A 22,587-nucleotide genomic window follows, 5' to 3' on the forward strand; every position below is an offset into this window, starting at 1 on the left:
GGATAGATACCAAACACAAAATAAAAGAAATAACAAACAGATACAGAGAGAAGACATGGCAGACAACAAACAAAAGGAAAGGGTCTGAAAGTGGAGACTCCCAGATCCTGGGAGAAGGAAGGACCAAGGACAGCGACTCCCAGTGTTTTCTCCCCTAAATCCACGATACCAGGTCTGTCCACCCTTTCTTGCTGTGGGTGTTAGGCCTAGTTGAGGGTCAAAAATAGTGATTCGGAAGAGGCAGACATATCATTATCCCACTAGGAGATGCTAAGAAAATGATTCATGGGGGTGCCCCCAGCTTGGGAGGGCCTTTCCCTCGGTCTCTGTTCTTTATCTGGACAGGTTCAGGCCTCAGGGAGGACTGGCGGGGAGTGGGGCCCTCCCTCTTCTTCCCCATCTCTGCATCTACTCAGAACTGTCCTGGGGCAGCAACAACTTCCTGGTAGGTCTTGACTCTCTGGATCTTTCTTCTTTACTATAAACCTTGAACTGATGCCCCCTCGAGGTCCTGACCCTTTGCAGAGGCTCTGCAATGCTTACGGAGTGAAGCTCCTACATCCACCTCTCTCTGGGCAGCTCTTCCTCTGTTTCTACCCCACCCCGTCCCTGTGTGTCACCATCACACTTCTCAGCCTCTCCCTGGCCTCAGTCTCTTGCCACCTTCCTTTTTACCCTTGTGCTTCTCCTGAAGCCACCTAGCCCACCCTCCCCAAAAGGCAGAAACTGAATCTTGTTTTGGAAGGTGTCAGCCTTCCAGGGTCACCTGTAGAGAAAAGTAAGGGAGTGGCTAGAGGAGGGGTTCACAAGACTCCAAACATAGCCACACTCCCAGCATCTCAAAGTCAGAAATGCAACGTGAGACCAAACGTGTCCTCAGAATACGTGTTTGGTGTGATATTACACTTGCACCCACATAATCAGATATATATGGAGAACACATGTAATCACCTATGAGCACAAACACAAACATAGACACGGAGTTACCTGCACTGACAGAAATATCTTAGTCCACACTGTGTGACTCTGCTCGGCCACAGTCAGACCAGTGGCCAGGCTCTGCTAGAAGCCCTGTAAGCAAAGACTCGATTTTGTTCATTTGTATCTTCAGCAACTAAAAGAACATAATCATCACCATCATCACAGACAAACAAAATGTTTCCTCTGTGCGGGCACAATTGACTCTAAGCCCTTTGTATGAATTAACTCGTTTTAATCCCCTTGGCAACTTTATTTGCAAAAAGCCCGTGTTGCAGAAGGGAAAACTGAGACAGAGAAGCCTGGTGAACTCTCTGAGGTCTCACGGCCAGTGAGAGGCAGTTGAAGCTAAGCACGATGACACGTGTCTGTAATCTCAATGCTTGGAAGGCTGAGGCAGAAGGGTCATGAGTTCATGGGTTATATAGTAATACTCTCTCAAAAACAGGCAATTAGGATTTCAACCCAGGTTATCTGGCTTTAGAGTCCATCACATAAGACTATTTCTCCATAATTAATTGCTGCCTTAGCTGAGAATGGTGCCTATAATCTTAGCATTCTGGGAAGCTGAGGCAGGAGGATCAGCAAGTTTGAACCAAGCCCAGACCATTTAGGAACTTGATGAGAATCTGTCGCAAAATAAAAAATGTAAAAGGCTGTAAATACAGCTCAGTCTGTAGGTCTTGGATTCAATCTCCAGTACTCCCCACCACCCAAAAAAAACCTCACAAACAAAAAAAGAACTGCCTTAATTCAGTCAGAATTATAGAGCCATGGGGCCAGGGATTTAGCTCTGGTTCTGTTGCCTGCCTCGCAAACACAAGGTCCTGAGTTCAATCCCTAGTACCAAAAAAACAAAACAGAACAGAATTATAGAGCCACGATAAATAAGAACATTCCCAAATAGAGGAGCACAGTGTGCACAGTCACAGGAGTATAATGCAACACAGACAGAAGACACCCATCACATGTCACACTGCAGACTACAGAAGATATGCAAAGAAGTCTGTTGTGGGCCAGGGATTATTAGCTCAGTGGTGCCACCGCCTGCTTCACAAGTGTAAGGTCCTGAGTTCAATCCCTGATACAAAAAAAATACTGTTCTGGGAATAGTGGCGCTGTAATCCTAGCACTGTGAGGCAAAAAGATTGCAAGTTCAAGCCCAACATAGGCAATTTAGTGAGTGATTTAGCAAGACTGTCTCAAAAATAAAGAAAGATGGAGGGATGAGAGGGGAAGTCACTCTGTGAAAGCCCTGAGTTCAATCCCCAGTACTGAGAGGGGAGAAAAAAAGAAAAGAGTGATGTATGGTGACAATCCTCGCACAGTCACACAACCACCATGGAGACACAACACGCCCAAAACAGACAGTGACACACCCAAGAGCTCGAGTCCCTCCTGTTCCCCTGGTCTGGCCCTCAAGGAAACAGCAGGTTTGGGGTGAGAAGGGGCTCCCTACTTGTCAGCTCAGCCAGACCGGTTCCACCACGGCCATGGATGGCACAATCTGCTTTGTGAAACCCACATTGGGCAATTGGGTTTTCACACTTGGACTCCTGGGTTCTGGGGCTGGCAGCCTGGACTCCTGTAAGCTGAGGGAGCAGGGGTTGGGTGCCCACTCGTTTTCAGGGAGATGAGGAAGAAGACCCAGGCCTGGACTCTCCAGTCTAGAGAGTGGAGGACTAGGGGCCCTGGACTAGGCAGAATTCCAGGCTTGGCAAAGAAAAATGTCCAGCTGGGTGCAGTGGTGCAAGTCTGTAATCCTAGCTATTCTGGAGGCTGAAGCAGGAGGACTGCAAGTTTGAGACCAGTCTGAGGAACTTGGCAAGATCCTGTTTAAAAATGCTGCTTTAAGCCAGGCATGGTGGTGCATGCCTGTAATCCCAGCACTCGGAAGGCTGAGGCAGGAGGATTGCTGTGAGTTCGAGACCAACCTGGGCTACATAGTGAAATCCAGGTCAGTCTCAGCTACATAGTGAGACCCTGTCTCTGCCTCCCAGCAAAAAAAAAAAAAAAATGCTTCTTTTAAAAAAAAAATTTTTTTAAACTGTATGGAAGATGCTAACACCAAAAAAAAGTTCATTGTGTTCTGAAATTCCTATTGAATTGACCTAGACATCCTGTATTTATTGAATAATCCCATAGGAGGAGGACACAGGCCAGCTGCCTACTGGCTGGGCCACTGGCAAACGTCCACCTCCTAGGCTTTACCTCTTCCTGCTCTGGGCTCCCCTCACGCCCCAGCAGGCCACCTCACAGCTTCCCCAGTTTGGGATTTCCTCATTTACATGCGTTGTTATATCTAATTGGGCCCTCCAGGCTGTATCAGAAGAGGAAACTCGAGGACAACTCATATTGTCATCTCAGGAACCTTGGGGTCCCCAGAAATGACTGATCTTGAGTCACCTGCAGCCCATAGTCTGAGCCTTGTGGCTGCCTGCATGGAACAGAAAGGGAGAGATGAGGAGAGAGATACAAGGACAGCAGACAGAGAGCCCAGGATAAGGGCACGGAGACTACAGGCCAAGAGATGGGAGCCAGAGACCCAAACACTTGGAAGCAGATTTGCAGAGATGAGGCGAGAAGGAAGAAGATGAAATGCAGAGACGGGAAATAGAGGCACAAGAACGAATTGAGGAGCAGCCCTCCAGACGTGCAGGCTCCCAGACCAAATGACAGATGTGCAGCCAAAACTGAGCTGTCACTGGTCTGGGGACAAAGAGATACGTGCAACGTGCAGGCTCCCAGACCAAGTGACAGATGTGCAGCCAAAACTGAGCTGTCACTGGTCTGGGGACAAAGAGAGCCAGCCAACCGGGTGGGGCCTGGAGACAGAACCTTGGGTCCCGGTGTGGTGTGTTGGGTGTGGGGGGAAAGTCATGATCCCAGGCCAGCAGGTGATCCACCTGCCATCACCCCATATCCATACATTGTGAGGTGATGACAGCACCTTCGCTACAGGTGACACCCTGACTTTCTGGTGCCTCCTACATTTCTGAGGTAACACCCGCACTGGAAACCTCACCCAGCTCGAACACCGCTTCCCCTCATTGAGTCACCTCCAACCCTGTCAAGCTTGTTGAGGGGAGACCTCAGCAACTCAGGAATCCAGCCTTCAGCTCTGGCGCCCAGGGACCTCTACCTACCCAGGAACACGCAGGATAGTGTAAGGAGATGAGACCCATGGGTCCAGGCTCAATGTCCCTCCTTCAAACTGAGGGGTGCAGACTCCAGTTCCTTCTTCCCTCTGGGGCCTCCTCACTCGCTCCCCACCTCCCCGACCCGGGAGTGCAGGCCCAGCCACACTTCCCTCACACTCAGGGGTCCAGGCCTCAATAATCCTTCCTAAGACCCCGAAGTCCAGGTCCCTAAGACCCAGGGGTCTAGGCTCGAGCTTCCTTCTCCTTCAGAAGTAGGGCTCGAGGCCCCCCAGCCCCAGTCTTCTGCGCCTTTAGGACTTCGGATGTGACTAGAGCCGTATCCGTGTGTTTCAATTCCACTTCAGCAGGCAGCATCCTCACTTCCAGTTTGGAGTTGAGGTGAGGTGTGATGATCGGCTTTGGTCCCGGCAAGAATCACTGCCTAAAGTACAGTGTCTTGCTTCATCTCTTGGCCTCAAAGAGAGGACAATCCTCCTCTTCTGGGGAAGTGACAACATTAAGCCCTCTTCTCCCCAGGAAGTGAAGTCACTAAGCATGGAGAGAGGGAACTTTTCCGGGGCAGCCCCCTCTGCACTCTGCAACCCACCTGGCCTTTTTGTCCCCATCAACCCCTTCCTCTGCCCTCCCTTACCCTCTGCTCTGCTGCCCTCCTCCACCGGTCCATCCCAGAGCCTCTCCTCTCAGAACCCTAATTTCCCTTTTTGTTATTAGTCCCACTTATTTATCCCTCTCTGTCCCCGTACCTTTCTCCATCTTTCTGCTTTCCTGTTTCTCTCCAACACTCTGAGTTTTCTCTCTCACTCCCTCCTCTCTCACCGCTTCCTCAAATCCCTTCGGTCTCCGTCCCCCATCCCTCTCCATCTGTGTCTCTGTCTCTTTGGGTCCTGAAGAGGACCCAGCCGCCTCCCCTTTCCTTCCCCCACACACCCACACTATTTCCTCGGTCCTAGGCGGTGAGGCAGCCCGGGAAGTGATGGGGGTGGGGAATGGAGAGGCAGGGCTGGAAAGGCCGGTGGGGGGGAGAGGGTCAGCCGGACCGGCTTGGCTCCCTGGGCACCTCTGTCAGAGCCCCACCCAGGGCTGCGTGGCACTGCCCATATAAGAAGCTCCCGGCCTGGGACTGAGAACTCAGTGCCCGTGCCACCTACAGCTCCGTCTCCGTCGCTGAGTCTTCAGCCTGCAGGTAGGAGTGGCCCTTCCCTCCCTCCCGCAGCCCAGTGCTCTCCGAGGCTGGGCACGTCTCCTTTGTTCTGCTACCATCTCACTCTGCTCGCATCTCCTTTCATGGATCTCTGGGATGTCTGTCTCCCTGGATGTCTGTCTTTCTCAACGGCCCTGTTTTGTTTTTCAACCTGAGCGGCACTAAGTTGAGTCTGGACTCTGGGGGTCAGCATCTCCTCTTCCACTCACCTTGGTCTGGGCCATCAGGGTTGGGCTTCTCTGTTCGCTTCATGGAGCCTCAGGGTCCCTCTGTGACAGGGACTTGCAGAGGATGCAAGGCATGTGAGCGTCACTGACAGCATCTCTATGGGCCCCTGGCTCAGAGCTCTTCTCCCCTTGTCCCTGCCTCTGCCTGATGTTCTCTGTCTCTGTGCAGCTCTGTCTCTGGTATGAGGAGGGTCCTCTGGGGTCTGTCGGGCAGCTGTAAAGACATGGGCGAGTTCCTCGCCCCACTTACCCATCCCTGATTCCATGTCTCTCCCAGCCAACAGGCTGACTTGGCCTCCTTCTCCCCAGCTCCCTTCCCCCTGAGTGCCCACCCCCCAGTGCCCTAGTCCCTGGCCCTCACCTGCCCAGTATCCAGTGTCCCTCGGACAGACCTCAACGCCGTTGCTGCAGCCACCTCTGCATCCACACCACTGCCTCCTTGAGGCCAGGAAAATGCAGTTTGAGATGCACGACAACGTGAAAGGCAAAGGTGGGACCACTGGATGGACCTGCAACCCTCCCAGTACCTGGAACCTGACTGCCTCCCTCCCCTGGGCATCCTGGCTTTGAAGACAAATGGCAGCTGCTTCCACCCCAGAGGTCCCCGAGATGCTGGAGCCCAGACTCAGATGTGGTGGAGGAGGTGGCATGTCCAAGCCCTGCCCAGAGGCAGTGCCCACTCTTCCTCAGACCTGCAGGAGCCCCCACCCCACCCACCCCAGGCCATCTCAACCAAATGTGCAGGAGGCAGCAGGCAAAAGGGACAGACCAGGGTGTCGATGCTCACATGTGGCAGAAGGGACAGGGCGGCGCAGTGGTGTCCCCTCCACGGGCGGCCTGGTGGCCCCGCCTAGACTGCCCGGCAGAGGGAAGGGTGGCAGGGGAAGGGGGCCCAGGAGGTCCAGCTAGACTGTCTGCTGACCCCTCTCCCCATCCGCAGCCATGTCCTACCCAGTGACCACTCAGCCCCAGTGCGCCAACACCTGCTACCAGTCGCAGCTCAGTGACTGGCACACGGGTCTCACTGACTGCTGCAACGACATGCCCGTCTGTGAGTGCCCGGGAGGCGGGAGGGGAGGGCCGCTCACCGCGCCTGCCAGCTCGCTCTGGGGACCTCATAGCTTCCAGCTCTGGACTCCCCCTCGCACCCTCAACTGTCCTGGGGATGCCAACTCCCTCTTCCAACGCTAAGCCTCCCCTCCTCGGACCCCAGTCCCCTCTGGGACCCTCAACTCCTCGGGCTGAGCGGACGCCCGCCGGCCTCGCCCCTGAGCTGTGTCTTCGGCCCGCCCAGGTCTGTGTGGCACTTTCGCTCCCCTGTGCCTCGCCTGCCGCATCTCCGACGACTTCGGCGAGTGCTGCTGCACGCCCTATCTGCCCGGCGGCCTGCACTCCCTGCGCACCGGCATGCGCGAGCGCTACAACATCCAGGTGCGCGCCGGCCGGACGCGGGAGCAGGGCACTGGGGACCCGACTCCGGGGGCGCCAGCAGCGCTTCTGACCTCTCTCTCCCACCCTCCAGGGCTCCGTCGGGCACGACTGGGCGGCCCTCACCTTTTGTCTGCCCTGCGCCCTCTGTCAGATGGCGCGGGAGCTGAAGATCCGAGGGTAGAGACGTTCCCGCTCCGCCTTCCTCCTCCTTCCACTGTCACGCCTGGGCCTGGCCTCCTCTGGCCCCTTCCCGGAGAGTCTGCCGCCCAGCTCCCACTGCCAAAAATACACCCACAATAAAAACCTGAAAACCCAGCCCGCCTACATCCTTTTTGGCCCAGGAATCTGGGCGGAGAGGGAGGTTTGGTGATGGAGGTGGGGACACAAGAGAAATGGCCAGATGTGGATGGAAGAGTTGGGCATTGGAGACGGACGGCTGTGTAAGGACTTTGGCTTTGGTGCGTCGTCCCTCTCTAAGCCCAGCTGTCCTCACCTAACCAATAAAACCACTGTGCTTAGCTGCAGATCCCCAACGTGAAAATAAGTGAAACCAGAAAGGGAGACAGGCCAGTTAGGCAACTAGAGAGGCACTGGGTCCAAGATAGAATCAGGATGACCAGGCCTTGGTCAGGCAAGCAGAAGCCAGAGGTCAAGAGCTAACAAGAACCCAGTGGGCAGTTAAGTCCAGGGTTGTAAAAAGCGAGGTATCAAGCAAGGTGATGGATGCCTGCTATGACAATTTCTGCTCCTACCTATCTGGGTAATGTTTTCTCCTTCCTGCTTTGTTTTTTGTCTTTGTTTTGTTGTTGTTTTGAGACAGGGTCTCCTTATGTAGTTCAGGCTGGCCTTGAACTCGCTGTGCAGCCCAGGCTGGCATCAAATTCATAGCAATCCTTCTGCCTCAGCCTCTCATGTGCTGGACCTCACTTCCTTGTTCTTTTAATGAACCACCACTTGGGTAGGATAGAAACCAAGAGGTAACCACAGACATACGCTTGCTATGTGCCTCATCTCCTCATAGGTCCATTTCTAGTTTAAGTAAGCTTGTCTTAGTCTTAAAGGTTGACCTTAATTTGACTTGGAGTGGTCTCAGCCTAGGTCATGTTTTTATATAAAAACTTCTAGACAAAGAGTCACTGTGGGAACCCACAACACTTGGGAACTATTCCTCTCTCTCTCCTTTTTTTTGGGGGGGGATCGGACTCAGGACCTTGCACCTTGAGGCAGGTGGTGGCACCACCGAACTAAATCCTGGGCCCTATTCCTCTCTTCTTACCCTGTCTACCTCCTTTGTCCTCTACTCTGTTCTTCAACTTTGGGAGACATGGGCCCATGTTACACCATTACATTAGCAGAGTCTGGGCACTCAAATTCAAAGAAAAAAAAAATTAGGAATGCTCTCCCCTGCTCATTCAGTACCTATGGACTTTTTTGGCCTTCACATACTTCTTACAGGCTTGAATTGCCAAAGCAAAGAACTGTCAAGCTTAAGGGTCTCTGGAGCTGAAATGAATTCTGAAGGGGTTTCCAGTTCATTCACCTCTCTTTATGACACTGAGCCTTAAGAATAGACATTGTAGGGCTGTGGATTTAGCTCAGTGGTTGGTGCTGCTGCCTGCCTCGCAAGCACACGGTCCCGAGTTTGATCCCTGGTACCAAAAAAAAAAGAAAAAAGAAAAAGACATTGCAGTCTCTGGTATAAGAAACTGAAAGTGTAAATAAGGATTAAAATGTATAATAGGTAATGTGAAATAGGAAGACTAGTTCCAAAGGGGAAGGGGAAGTAGATGGGGTAGGAATATGATAAAAGGAAAAAAATGGAAACAAAGTCTGTAAATAGGGAAGGATGGAGGGGATGATGGGAGGGTAGGGAAATGGAGGAAAAAAAATAAGAACCAAGATATATCATGTAGGGCCAGGAATTTAGCTCAGGGGTGCAGCCACCTGCTTCACAAGCGCAAGGTCCCAAGTTCAATCCCAGTACCAGAAAAAAGATATATCATGGACCAGGGATTTAGCTCAGTGGTTCTGCCACCTGCCTTGCAAGCAAAAGGACCTGAATTTGATCCCCAGTACTAAAAAAAAAAAAAAAAAAAAAAGATATATCATGTAAAAATACAGATTCCCAATGACAAATGTCATCATATTGTATACCTAAAATGTACCAAAAAAGAGAATAGCAATGTAGCCTACTGATAAAGTGCTTGCCTAGCATGCATGAGGTCCTGGATTCAATCCCCAGAACTGCCCCCCGCAAATCAGATGTGCAGCATGTGACCACAACCTCCACCTGTGAGAGGCCAATCACCCATCTCCTATATAAACCACTCCTGAATCGGCGTCCTGGTAGGATGGTCCTTTAAGATGCTGGCCCTCTAGGTCTACTATCTGATCTGCCAGCTCACTGTAATAAAGTTCTATGTGTACCACCAACTTACCTCTTTGGGGGATGTAGGGGAGGTAATGGGGATTGAATTTAGGACCTTCGTACTGAGCTATATCGCCAACCCTTTATTTTTTTTAGAGGGAGGTCTTGCTAAGTCACTAAGTTGTTCAATTGCCCAGGGCTTGGCTTGAATTTCCGATCCTCCTACCTCAGCCTCCCAAAGTGCTCTGGTCATGGGCCTGCAGCTTCACATCTGGCTTTGATGCGCCTCTTGACAAACTGGGTGCCGTTGTGCTGTGTGAACCAAGTTTTGCATGATAACATTTACTTCAAAGCAACTGGCAGATTAGAGAATGTTTAGGACTTGGGATCCAATCTGAAAACTTTGCCACTTACTGTGTTATCTTTGTCAACTTATAACCCTTTCTGAGCCTGTTTTTTTCTGCTCAGGGTAAGAATCTCTAATATATCAAAAAGCTACTGGGCTAAGGATTTAGCTCAGTGGTGCCGCCGCCTGCCTTGCAAGGTTCCGAGTTCAATCCCTGGTACCAAAAAACAACAAAAAAAGGCTACTATGAGAGCAGGCAATGGGACAGATCAAAGTGTGAGCTAAAAAAACTGCCATTGCTAATATTAGTATTAGATTATTTGTAATAGAACTACCCCAGTATTAATATAGTGTTAGTATTACTTGCTGTTACCCTCCTGCTGCATCCCACCACTGAATGACATCTTCACTTGGAGCACCCAGGAACTTCCTCGGATGTAACATGTCCCAAACCCTGCTCCTGATCCTCCATCCCTCTTCCTCCACATTCTTCCCATCTCAGGAAGCTACAAGCTCCATCCTTCCTGTTGTTCAGCCAGTACCTCCCTCACCCAGCACCCAGTCTGTTGGCTCTACCTCGGGACATATCCAGTCTCTAACCACTGCTCCCCACCTTGCTGCCCCTCTCTCCTCTCTCAACTTGGAGCATAGTGGCTCCCTTGCTAGGCTTCTGCACAGAGGACTCCTCTGAAGTCCTCAGTCAGGTCACGTGCCTTCCGTGCTCAGAATCCTCCCATGGCTCCATTCCCTGAGAGGAGAAAGAGTCCTCACTGTGGCCCAAGGACTTGCAGGATCTGGCTCTTACTCCCTCTGTGACCCTGTTTGAGTCCTGTCTTCTCCTGCCTCCCTCTGCTCCAACCACATGAATCTGTCTTCTCTAAAATGCTAGGCACACTTCTACCTCAGGGCCTTCGCCCCGGCTGTTCCCTCAGCTCTTCCCTTAGGTGTTGTGTGAGTCCCTCCCTCTCTCACATCCTCTTGTGAGACAGGCCTTTCCCTTCCTGCCTTACATCAAATAGCAAGTGTCAAGTGCCCTTTCTGGTCACCTTCTAATATACTGCATCATTTACTTATGAGCAGGCATCCCACTGGTTTATTAGCTCCATGAGGGCAGAGAACTTGCCCACTGCTATGCACTCAGTACCTGGAACACTGTGGGGCCTGCTGCAGCTGATCCCAACCACACGACACAGTCTTAGAAAAATGACTTTGGAGATGATGTCGGGGCAACAGGGGTTCAGGCTTCTCAGAATCTGATTTGCTCCTAGTTAGCCCCGAGTTCATAGGCAAGAGATTGGCTTCCATATGCACAAAATGGGGAACAAGACTTCCAGGGATGTTTGGCAAGATTAAGTGCCTGGAGGGCTACAGACCTAGGTAAAATGCCCCCTTGCCTGAAACCCCCGGGCATTGGCAGACACACACAGTTAAAAGCCAGGCCTCTGGCATCCTGTGCCAGGCTTTCACCCACCATGAGCCTCTTGCATTCCGGTGCACCCAGGGAGAATCAAGAACTGAGAAGGTGATGTGGACAAAGGATGGACATAGGCCATGTGCCATTTGTGCAGGGGCACGCACAGGTCAGGAACAGGAGTCAAACGCAGAGTGGCTCTGTGTCCCACAGAAAAGGCCTGCTCACAGCACAAATGCTCTTAGGAAAGTCAAGTCACAGGGAGACTGCCAAACCTCATCTAAGGAGTTGAAGCACAATAGTCCTGTTTTGGTGCCAGTGGTAGTGGTGACTTGACAACTAAATGTTGCCTCTCCTCTGCAAAATGGCCATCATGTGACCCCCACCTAAATACCAGTGTTGGAAAGATCCAATAAAATTCAACATTTAGCACATGGAGTTCAGTAAGTGTCAAGTGCATAGTCACATCTTGGAAGGTAGGCGCTACTGTCCATTCCTAATGGCAAAACTCCTACGTGGTCAAAGTAATCTCTGAAAATTCCCTAAGCCATCCACAAAGTCTGAAAATACTGTCATTCACAGGCCACGCTGCAGACTCACATACCTGCCACCAGTGTCATGCACTTGACAGATCACCGAAGCAACCGGCTTGCGCTTGGGGGCTGCGTTGTACAGGTGTCCCACTGAGCACTCCCAGCAAGACGCTCAGCTGAGTGGAGGCTGAAGGACAGAGGTCTCCGGCTCCTACCTGCCTCCATATCTGGGCCTCCACTTGTCCAGAAGATGGGGAGATAGGAAGGTTCTCATAAGGCCTCTGGTTTTGACCTTGAGAGTATACTTGAGCCAGAGAAACCTCATCACGTTAGGGCAGTGTCTCAGTTTCCACAATGTTTGGTTTGAACTCTTCCAGTCTCACATCAAGGTCCAGTACAAAACCTGTGCTCAGAACCACGGGAGTCTGCCTTTCCTCCTGAGCCAAACTGGGATGTCCCTATGGCAGAGACTTAGGAAAAGAAAGGCATCTCTATGCCAACCCTGCCCCCAAGCCGCTGCTTCTCCTAGGTACAGGGCATTCACACTAAGCTATATTCGCAGGCCTTTGAGACGGAGTCTCATCCAGTTGTCCAGATTGAGTTCAAACTTGCAATCCTCCTGCCTTCCCAGAGTACTGGGATTACAGGGTGTGCGCCACTGTACCAATTCCACTCAGCCCTTCGGAGGATCAAGAGCTTCTTTCAGGCCCACCCCTCACAACCCAGTCACCAGCTAAGGTGCTGGTTCAGACAGCCAATGCCCAGGCCCGTTCATTCCTCTCCAGAATGCAGATCATGATCAGACACTTGGGTCTTCCCCTTTATTTGTTCAGTCGCTCCCCTCTTCCAACACAGTCCCAGCTGCCTCTGACATGCACATATTGGGGGGGCCTCTCAGACAGGGGCCCCCAATGAGGGGAAGATAAAGGGCCCAGCCCCCTCCCCCGGAACCAAAACAACAGCTGGGGACTGTAGTGTTGGGAGGGTCCCAAATTAAGGAAGACAGCTAGGACTGGAAGGGGTCCTCAAGTGGGAGGAGCTCGAAAGTCCTAGGAGGAGGCTTGGGTGGGGTGGCCCTTAGTCATCAAGGCAACCCTGCCTGGAAGAGAGCTGTGGTAACGACCCTACCATTCCCTCTTCAACTTCAGCACCCCCCACCAACGCCCCCCTCCCCGGGGGACATCTCAGGCAGAAGTTTCCCCTCTTCTAAGGCTCCCTTGTTGCTCCTGGTTTGCTGGGTAACCGATTCTAAGGCCACGCAGTGCCACTACTGAGCTTGGTCCTTGAGCCCAGGGGTGGCAGCGGCAGCTTCCTGCTGTTGTTCACTGCTCGACAGTCACTGTCCCTTCTCAGCCGCCACCCTCACCAGGACTACCGATTTCCTGCACTCAACTCCAACTGCCAGCTGGACCTGACTGAAGAAAAACCAAGCCTGGATGCTCATCGTCCCAGGCCCGCCTACCCACTTCAATGAACAGCCCCGTCAGTGGAGGCCGTAGCATTCGGGTCACCCTGGCATCCTTACCCACACCACATCTTCCACACTCATCCTGCGTCTGAGCCTGACTCTCCTCAATGCCGTCACCCTGATCCAGCCCAGTTGTCCCTTGTCCTCCTGGCCCCTGCGCCCCACTCCCCACACCGTGTCTAAACAGGCACAGACCCTGCCACTCTGCCCCACAAAACCATCCAATAGCTTCTCAATGCCCTTGGGAGAAAAACCAAAACCCCTACCCAGGGTGCAGAAGGTCCTGACTGTCCCCAACCTCATGTCCTCATACTTGATCTGGCTTCACAATCATTTTCTGGTTCTTCCAATAAACAAGCTGGTTCCCATCTCAGGACCTTTGCCCTGCAGGTCCATCTGCTTGGAATTCATTTCCCAGTGCTCTTCCCATGGATAGTTCCTTTCTTCCTCAATATAGCTTCTCAGAATGCACAGTTGACTTCACCCCACCATCCTCTACCGCCATGTCCTGCTGAGGTCTCGCAACTTTTCCTTCTCTGAAACTACCCAGCATTTTTTGTATGTGTACAGACTGTCTCCTTTCACTAGACCCTAAGTCCCATGAGATCAGAGAATTCCCCCTCACTTCCTGCTTTGCTCTGTGCCTACAACAGTGCCTGGCGCAAAGTAGAATTCAATAAATAGTTGCTGAATGCAGAACAAAGGGGAGCCCTGGGGGAAGGAAGCCAGCGGTCTCTGAGGAGTCAGTGTCCGGTGTCCCCGGTACAGAGTGGCCCCATCAAGTGACTTGGCTGCTGTGGCTGAGGACACTCGGCAGGTCAGAGGGACATGCTGGTGAGGTTGTCCTGGCTCAAGAGTCCCTTCCGGCCTGCACCTGCCCCGTGTCCACTCCCCCCCGCACCCCCACCACCCCCACAGTACTCATGCAGCCTGTGTCGCAGTGTGACAAGGGCTGACCCCAGGCAGGCTCCATTGGGTGCGTGGGGCCCGCCAGGCAGCTGGAGCAGCAGTGTGGCCACACCAGCCATGCCATCTTCTGTGGGCTCGAGGGTGATGGGCCCAGCTCGAAGGCCTGCAGTGGTGGCAGGGATGGCCGGCGGGCAGCAGCCCCCTCCCATGGGTCCCCAGGGTCCACCGGCCCCCGTCAGCAGCAGGGGTGCCAGGAAAGGCTCCGAGCGGCGGAAGGCAGGTGGTGGGAGTCCTGCTGGCTTCCAGGCAGGGGTTGGGGCGGTGGGGTCCGGTGGGAAGCAGACGGTGACCTTGGCAAACGGCCGGCTGGCCATCTTGGTCATCTCCTGCAGGTGCCGGCGCTGCTCCTGCCGCTGGTCCAGTGCCTGCTTGGCCTTCCAGAGGAGCACACAGAGAGAGAGGAAGAGGAAGAAGCAGGAGAAGAACACAGAGAAGAAGACAAACAGGTCGATGTGGGCCTGGTCCTGACGGAAGAACAGCAGGCCCTGCGAGTCGGCTGAGCCGTTGGCACCGGGCCCACTTGGGTCGCCCACACCCAGCAGCAGCAGGTAGAAGCGGCTGGACTTGAGGGCATGGTGCTCATGTGGGTAGGTGATGACCAGCCTGTCCCGCACTCCTCGGACCACGAGTACCGCAGATGGCTCTGTCACGGTCACGTAGGTAATCAGGCCCCGGGGCCATACCTCCCGTACCCGCGGCTCCGGGGGTATGCCAGGCCCACTTCCAGCTCCTGGTCCTCCTGGGTCCCCAGCCACCCGGGGAACCGTCAGCATTTTTTTTTGGGGGCGGGGGTGGGGGTGGCTGGATGTGTACAGTGTGGATGCCAGTGTCAGGGGCCACGCGGACCACGAAGGTGTCATAGGAGGTGGAGACGTAGAGGTCCACAGCACCGAAGGTCACGTCCAGTGTCAGGCGTATGTCCACGTTGGTGAACTTGGGCTGCACACCGAAGAGGACAGTGCGGCCAGGGCCCAGGGCCCGGCGTTTGGGCTCGTGGAAGCAGTTGGTCTGGGAGGTGGGGTCCAGGCAGCACTCCTGCTCCACTGAGATGAGCCGGTAGCACTGCTGGCCGCCCAGCGGGCTCCCATGGAACGACTCCCGGCATTTGGCGCACTGCAGGCAGGGCAGGGGTGGAGGAAGCATCAAGGCTGAGCTCAGGCAGGCCAAAGAGAACAGCTGTGCCCGATGGTAAGTCACTGCCCTAGGCCGTCACCTGTGCCCTGGCCACTCCCCCAGGGTGTCCCCGCCACAGCGTGGATACCACTGGAACCTGACATGCCAGCACTGCTGTCCCTGGTGTCACCCCCAGGGACTATGGCACTCTGAGGTCCACCTGGATTCAGTCATTCCGGAGGACAGACCCCAGACCTCAGTTCTGAGAATCAATACACTGTCTTTTTGTCTTAAGTTAACATGAGCTGGGTTTTCTGGCACTGACACCCTTCAAGTTGGTGACTATCTGCAATGGAGACTTTCTACATCAGTCTGAGAGCTCCCCTTCCAGGGTCTTTGACTTCAATGCCCAGAGCCAGAAACTGACTGAGAGTCAGGAATAGCCTAATAGGTTGACCTTGATCCAACAGCACAGATTCAGAGCATGTTGTTGGTTTTGCCCCTTTGAGGGTGTGGACACCTTGGCCCAGAGCTCCCCCTTCTCCGGTCGTACCTGATACTTGTAGCAGTCTCGGCGGTCATTAGGGGAGCTGCCCTGGCATGTGCCTGTCTCTGTGTTGTTCTGACATGGGCAGCCCGTCCCATCCTGCTCGTTACAGGTGTCCGCGTGACCGTTACACTGGCATCTGAGGGTGGGGAAGAAGACTGGGTTATGGAGCTCTTGTGATGAGCTGGCTGGGCCTAACGGTCAACTTGAGTGCCTTGAGAGCCAGCAATGGGATTGGTGGGGCATACTTCTAGGTGTGTCTGGGTGGGTCACGGAGATGTGACCTGTATATCTGGTCCCCAGCCTTCCCTCTCTGGCTCTGTCCCCCTGCTCCACTTCCTGGCCTCCATGAACTAAGTGTCTTTACCCTGCCATGTTTTCCACCAGATGTTTCTGCCTTGGAGCTGGCTGACCACGGACTGAATCCTCGGAAATTGTGAGCTAAATTCAACTTTTCTTCCTTTAAATTGTAGATGTCAGACACTGTGTAAAGCCGACTAATACACATGACCTGAGACTCACAGAGGTCAAACCAATTGCTCAAGGCCATAGAACCATTAAGTGGCAGTCAGGATTGGAACCTAACTTGAACTGGCCTGAGCCACCCAAACATTCAGGAGGACAGGCATGGAGCTGGGGGTTGTTTCAAGGCCTCCTCCCTCAGAAGCCCTCTGTTCTTGCCAGTCTGTCTCCACTGGGCTGCTCTGTAGCCTGCGCCTCAGTGAGGGCCTCTGATGGAGGGTGTCTCTCGTCCGAGCCCAGCTCATTCCCTCTCCTCTGCCCTGGCCTGGGGTCCCTGGACACTTTACCCTCTCTGACAGAAGACTGGGGAGGAGAGTCTGGCTCAAGAGCTATTCCCATTGAAAAGAGTGAGGGTCCCAGCCCTTGCGCTCACTTGGTGCACTTCCCATCCAGGAGGAAATAGCCATGGAGGCAGCTCTCGCATTTATCCCCATAGCTGTTATTCTGGCAGTTCACACAAACGGCTTCATCTTCACTAGGACCCTCGGTCACCCAGTTTTCAATCTGACCAAGGAAGGACAAGTGTTCACAAAAAGGCATGGGCCATCCCCTCCTCCCTCAGACTCGAAGAGTCCAGGCCCAGCCTCCTCCCTTAGACCCAAGAACCCAGGACCCAGCCCTCCCTCAGACCTAGGGGTCCACACCCAGCCTCTTCCCTCAAACCTAGAAGTCCAGCCCCCAGCCTTTCACCTCCTCTGGATCCAGTGAGTAATTTTCAGGCTCCCTCCTGGCCATTTCAAGCTCCTTCCTGGAGACGCAGACGTGGCTATTGCCACGACAGAAAGCGTGGCAGGGCCGGCAGGTCCCGCCCCCCACGGCTGAACCCACAAACAGTGGGAGGCACTGCTCACAGTGGCTGCCCTGGGAACCCAGGTCAGAGTGGTCAGAAGGGTTGGAGAATCACAGGGCAGGGGGACATGAGGGACTGGAACTTGGTATGGACCATCCCTACCTATCTGTGCTCAGCCCCACCTTCACTTGCCCTAAATCTTGAGCTCAAAACCCCCTTTACAATCAGGTGTGCTGGTGCACATCTGTAACCCCAGCTGTTTTGGGAGGCTGAAGCAAGAAGATCACAAATTCAAGTCCAACCTGCCTGGGCAACTTAGCAAGACTCTGTCTCAAAATAAAAAATAAAGGTTGGGAATGTAGCTCCATGTGAGGGCCCTGGGTTTGGTGATACCCAGTTCTAAAAAAAAGCCCTTCCTGCCACACTTGCCTTCCTGCCCCAGCCCATAATCTGTCCCCTACTGCAGTTCCCCCAGAGGCTTCTCACACCTTCCTAGGCCAGACTCTGCTACTGCTTCCCTGCCCTCAGCTTATGAGGACTCAGAATGAGAAGGGCTGAGGATGTAGTTCAGTGGTAGAGCATTGCCTACCATATGGGACGCCCTGGGTCTGATCCCCAGCACCACAGCAAACAAAAGAAAACCATGCCAGAGGACAGGCTGAAGGCAAACAAAGGCCTAGGTCCCAAATCAGGGGTCTGAGGCCTAGGGCCACCCACCTTGGTGTGGTTGCGGCACAGCAGGCAGTGGTCTCGGGCTCCCACGCCAGCACACTCACTATGACGATTGCAGCGACACTCTGTGGAACAGTTGCGGCCCACAAAGCCGAAGTGGCAGCGGCAGTGGTCAGGCTCCACACAGGAGCCATTCACACAGCCCTGGGCACACACAGGGCGGCACAGGCCTGTCACACTGTGGGGTGGAGTGGGGGTCAGGAGCCATGGCTGGAGCCAGAGCTCACCTTCCCCTTCCTGATCCATCCCACCGCCTTCATGCCTTGGACTCCCCCATGCGCTGCTCAGACCTTACCCTTACTGCTCCTCAAGGGCTCCCTCCCAGCCCCGTGTGGTTCCCCCTGCCCACCCACAGCCTCACTTGTCCATGGTGTAGCCTGTCTTGCAGCTGCACTCGTAGCCATGGGGCTGGTCGTGGCAGTTCTGGGTCTCATTGCAGTCGTGGTGCCCATTTGCACATTCGTCCTCAGGGGGGCAGGACAGGAAGGCCCAGGACGCCCCAGGACGCCCACAGGTCAACCCTGGCCCGAGATTCAGGGCTTCACCTGGGTGCTTCTGCACCGCCTGCCCCAGCCACCCAGGTGCCCCTGCTTCTGAGCTATAGATTTGAGACACAACCAGCAGGGCCTTGCACTCTCTGCATCATACCCCAGCCAGCCCCCTTGCCACTCCAAATCCTTCTCACCATCACGGGGGCCGCTGAGTCCACCTTCCATGCAGTGGCCACCCCCATCCTGGCTCCCCCAGGCACACCAGCCGCAGTGGGGGCGCCGCAGGCACAGGGCACACTGTGTCGCCTGAGCACAGCCCAGAGAGCAGCTCTCAGGTCCCCGGAGGAGCCGCCCACAGCCTCCAGCCATACAACGAAGAGGCAGGTAGGAGGGGCTCAGGCACTGTGGGAAGGGAAGTGGTGGGGAGACAAGGAGAGGGAGCCGTCAAACATCAGGTTGTGGAGCTCTCCCCAGGCTGCACTCCCCTGAGGGCCCTGCCCTCCCAAGCACAGCCAGCCCAGGACACCAGCTGGGCCACCCTGGCCTCCCTCTCCAGCCTTTGTAACTAGGCATCAGGACTGGAAGCCAAGGAGGTCCTAGAAGTGGGAAGATCACACAGACCTGGGCAGGAGGGATGTTTGGATGAACAAGTGACAAGCAAATGCAGAGGACAAGGAAGGACAGGAAAGGAGCAGGTACGCAGAGGGGAAGACGTGAGACCTGAACCGAAGGCAGAAGTGAGGGGCAGCTGTTTGGCCACCATCTCCAGCCCGTGAGACCCAGCTATACCACCTTTATTGGTGCTGGGGTTGGAACCCAGGACCTTAATTAAGCATGCTAGGTTAGGTGTGCACTTGACTGGTTGTACTTTCTCTCCAGCTCAGGGCACTCCTGTTTCCTACCGCTAAAGGCTCTGCCGCTGGGAAAAAGACTGCCCCCACCCCAGGCTGGGAAGCTGAGGAGTCCTGGGTGAGGGAACAGGCAGCAACACAAAAGCCACCATTTCTGTGTTTGGACCCAGACCATATATGCACAATGAGGTCCCAGACCCTCGGGACCTTACCTCAGAGTGTAAGAGCATTTTATTTACTGCTCTGGCCTTAAATACAGTAGAGGGAAGAGATTCATCTGGGTCAGCTGCTCAAAAGCACTTAATAAAAAGCAAATCATCCATGCAGTCCTGAAATAGAAAACCCCAACTGCTAAGGCTGGAGGTCTGAAGCCACAGAGGGTTAGGCTGGCCATGAGCTGAGCCTTGCTGAACTTGCCAAGGAGTCTAATATTCCCATGCCTTAGGCGTGTAATAAATTCTGTGTTCCTTTTCCTGTTTTATTTTTATGCAGTGCTAGGGATCAACCCCAGGGCCTTTTGCATGCTAGGCTAGCGCTCTACTACTGAGCTACATGTGTAGCCCTTCTTTTCTGTTTTAAAACAAAACTGCCAGGCTGGGCTTCCAGATCTAAAGTCAGTGCACCCCTGGCAGGTGGTGCGGTAATGTGTATGGGAAGGGGCAGAGTGCCCTGAGTCCTCAGTGTTGCACAGCACCTTCTGCTGTGACCTGCCTAGTAGTAAATGCAATGACACCCAACACAATAAACTTTACTTCCTGTGTTCCTGGAAAAGACACATGACCCCAATTTCTGAGAGCAGGACCCCAGCTTATCTGCTTACATACCCGACAGCTCAGCAAAGCAGCCAAATAAGGTGTTCAAATGAATTTGTTTGAGGGAAGGAGGCAGAGGAGGGAAGAAGGCAGGCCAGTGAGGACAGCACTGGGTTGCTTGTCCCGTTTCTAAGGTCAAAGGCATCACAAAGAACAATGCCAGATGGTTCAAATCTGGAACCCTTGAGTCAAACCATAATGTCTAACCTGCACAACTTTTACATTTGGTCTGTGGGGTGATTTTATGTGTGTGTGTGTGTGTGTGTGTGTGTGTGTGTGTGTATTTATTTTTTGGAGACAGGGTCTCACTATGTAGTTAAGACTGCCCTAGAACTCACTATGTAGCCCAGGCTGGTCTCAAACTTGCTGTGATCCTCCTGCCTCAGCCTCCTGAGTACTGGGATTACAGGCATGCGCTACCATGCCCAGCTGTGTGTTGATATTTTTAAAACATTCAAGCCAGCTGTGTCTGTTATCCCAGCCTCAGGAGGCTGCAGCAAGAGGACTGCACATTCAAGGCCAGCCTGGATTACAGAACAAGACCCTATCTTTAAAAAAATAGGAAGCCACCAAGTCCTGTCATGTAAAGGTACAAGATCCCAATAATGAATGTAACTGTACTATATACCTTAAAAATACCAATAAACTCAATGATAAAAAAATAAAATAATAGTAATAATAATAAAAAAAGGAAGCCAGCATGGTGGCACAGGCCTGTAATCCTAGCACTTGGGAGACTGAGGCAAGGAGGATCACTGCGAGTTCGAAGCCAGCTGGGGCTACATAGCGAGATTTTTGTCTCCAAAAAAAAAAAAAATCCAAGTCAATACTTTCAAGCTAGATTTCACAGAAGTCAGATGATCTGGCAAAAGTCCCCTCAGATTTCACAAGCACTATCAACTTTGTGCTATGTGGCCCCTGTGGGCAGGCTGTGCCCCCACCACACCCTCCTGCCTCCTTCCTGGCCAGTAACTAATCTTGCGAGCTTCCCAGGCCCTTCAGGCACATGACCCTAGGAGGCAGAGGTCCTGGAAGAGTTGCACGTGCCAACTGGTGCTCTGGGGTTGCCTTCTGGTCCCAGGAGTCCCCAGAAAGACAAACGATGGAAATGTCTTTAAGAATAGTCAGGGAGGACTTATAATGCCAGAAAGACGCTAGGCTTGGAGATGAGAGGCCTCTGCCTTTTTTTTTTTTTTTTTTTTGCAGTACCTTGGGGATAACTCAGGACCTTGCACTTACCGGGTAGGCACAGCGCCACTGAACTACATCCCTGGCAAGAGGCCCCTGCTTCTGCAGATCCACACCATGGGGGACTCTGCCCTACTGCTACACTTCAAAGCCCTGGAGAACCCTTACAGGGATCCCCTGGGAGTATCTCACAATGTGGGGACTGGGAATCCTCCCAGTGGGTGCAACTGGGGATGGCCAGATTGGCCCTCCCAGCACCTAAAGTCAAACAGCCAGGAAGTACTGAGGCTAGATTCAAACTGGGTCCAGCTGAGCGGGGAGCCAGAGATTTGGATCACAAGGGAAAGGAGCCACCATGCGGCTGCCGGTGGGGCTTCAGCTCCACGTGCCTATGCTCCCCTATGCCCTGCCCTCCCGGGCTGGAACACGCGGGAAGTACTGTTGGTTTCTTTGTATAGTTACTCTTAACACAGAAGCTCTAATGGCAACTGTCCTGTTTTCTCTGCACCGCTGTGTCCCGGTGAGCGGGCCGTGCGGGGACAGCAGGCATGTCTGAGAGTACACAGCACTGGGACCGAGACCCACTTCCTTGCAGATGTGCCAGAGGAATGTGAATGAAATGCCTTCATTCGCCACAAGGGTAGCTGAATCATGCTACACAGATGCATCTTTCAAACAGATTTTCGGGAAATGGAGGGGATGTGTTTGTGCACTCTAAGGGCAGACTGTCCTAGACACATGGTGCACCTCCAACAACGCTCTCCAACCACAGACAGACAAGGCCCTGGCCTGCCCTGCCGCGTCTGAACTACACATTCCTAAGCCTCCCCAGCACGTCTCACTGGGCCGAGGCCGGACACCTGACTCACGAACTCGGTCACAGCCCCTCCTTGAGAATGTGAGCTGATGACAGAGAGGACTGTGAAATTAGAAAGGTAAATGAATGAGGGTCAAGGCTGTCACTTGAGGCCCTGTGTGCTGATGAAGCCAAGGAAAACCAAAGGATCCAGCTGTGTGGAGAACCACTGACGTTACAGGCTACAGGACCAGGAGCGGAGAAGCAGCAGCACTTCCTATTCTCAGATGTCATCCAATACCCTACGGTATTTTAATAAAAAGAGCTTCAGGGTTGTCTGGTTTCACGCCAAGAGTTATTAATGCAGGGAGAGAGAGATAGAGAAGGAAACAGAAAAAGGAGATTAAGGAGATACGGCATTAAGTCATGGAAAGAACCGGTACGGCGGCACACACTTGTAATCCCAGCACTCACAGATCACAAGTTCAGGCCTAACTTGGGCAATTTAGTGACTTACTAAGACCCTGATTCAAAATAAAAATAGGGAGGCTGGGGTGTAGCTTAGTGCAATGGCCTTAGGTTCAATTCCTAGTACCACTGAGAGAGAGAGAGAGAAAGAGACGGAGATATGAGAGAGAGAGGAGGGGAGGGG

At 53.3% G+C, this 22,587-nt stretch overlaps 2 protein-coding genes across 3 annotated transcripts in view; one reads left to right on the forward strand and one right to left on the reverse strand.

Annotated features, from left to right (window-relative positions):
* Nucleotides 1–5,161: 5,161 nt before the first annotated feature.
* Nucleotides 5,162–7,286, forward strand: Cnfn (cornifelin). 2 transcript variants are annotated; one of them, XM_010623322.2, is made up of 4 exons: nt 5,162–5,322; nt 6,508–6,618; nt 6,862–6,998; nt 7,090–7,286. In XM_010623322.2, exons 2-4 carry the CDS (start codon nt 6,510–6,512, stop codon nt 7,177–7,179), a joined length of 336 nt encoding a protein of 111 aa, XP_010621624.1. In that variant the 5' UTR covers nt 5,162–5,322; nt 6,508–6,509; the 3' UTR covers nt 7,180–7,286. The 2 variants fall into 2 exon arrangements, with proteins under 2 accessions (XP_010621624.1, XP_010621623.1); XM_010623321.1 differs by lacking the exon at nt 5,162–5,322 and adding an exon at nt 5,903–6,057.
* A 5,169-nt stretch (nt 7,287–12,455) lies between these two features.
* Nucleotides 12,456–22,587, reverse strand: part of Megf8 (multiple EGF like domains 8) — a 41,637-nt gene continuing 31,505 nt past the window's right edge. The window contains 8 exon segments of the mRNA XM_033765815.1: nt 12,456–14,855; nt 14,857–15,206; nt 15,760–15,892; nt 16,649–16,779; nt 16,966–17,136; nt 17,783–17,975; nt 18,159–18,318; nt 18,483–18,690. Of these exon segments, the coding sequence (XP_033621706.1) occupies nt 13,943–14,855; nt 14,857–15,206; nt 15,760–15,892; nt 16,649–16,779; nt 16,966–17,136; nt 17,783–17,975; nt 18,159–18,318; nt 18,483–18,690 (2,259 nt within the window). The 3' untranslated portion in view covers nt 12,456–13,942.

The sequence above is a fragment of the Fukomys damarensis genome, unplaced genomic scaffold, assembly GCF_012274545.1.
Source record: "Fukomys damarensis isolate Sample0158 unplaced genomic scaffold, DMR_v1.0_HiC HiC_scaffold_19, whole genome shotgun sequence".
NCBI lineage: Eukaryota > Metazoa > Chordata > Mammalia > Rodentia > Bathyergidae > Fukomys > Fukomys damarensis.

Bases quoted from the DNA above. Each gene is read 5' to 3' on its own strand.
- Cnfn (XM_010623321.1), top strand. From the start codon at position 6,021: ATGCAGTTTGAGATGCACGACAACGTGAAAGGCAAAG. The intron at 6,619-6,861 runs GTGAGTGCCCGG...CGGCCCGCCCAG, and splicing joins CTGCAACGACATGCCCGTCT to GTCTGTGTGGCACTTTCGCT. The intron at 6,999-7,089 runs GTGCGCGCCGGC...CCCACCCTCCAG, and splicing joins GCGAGCGCTACAACATCCAG to GGCTCCGTCGGGCACGACTG.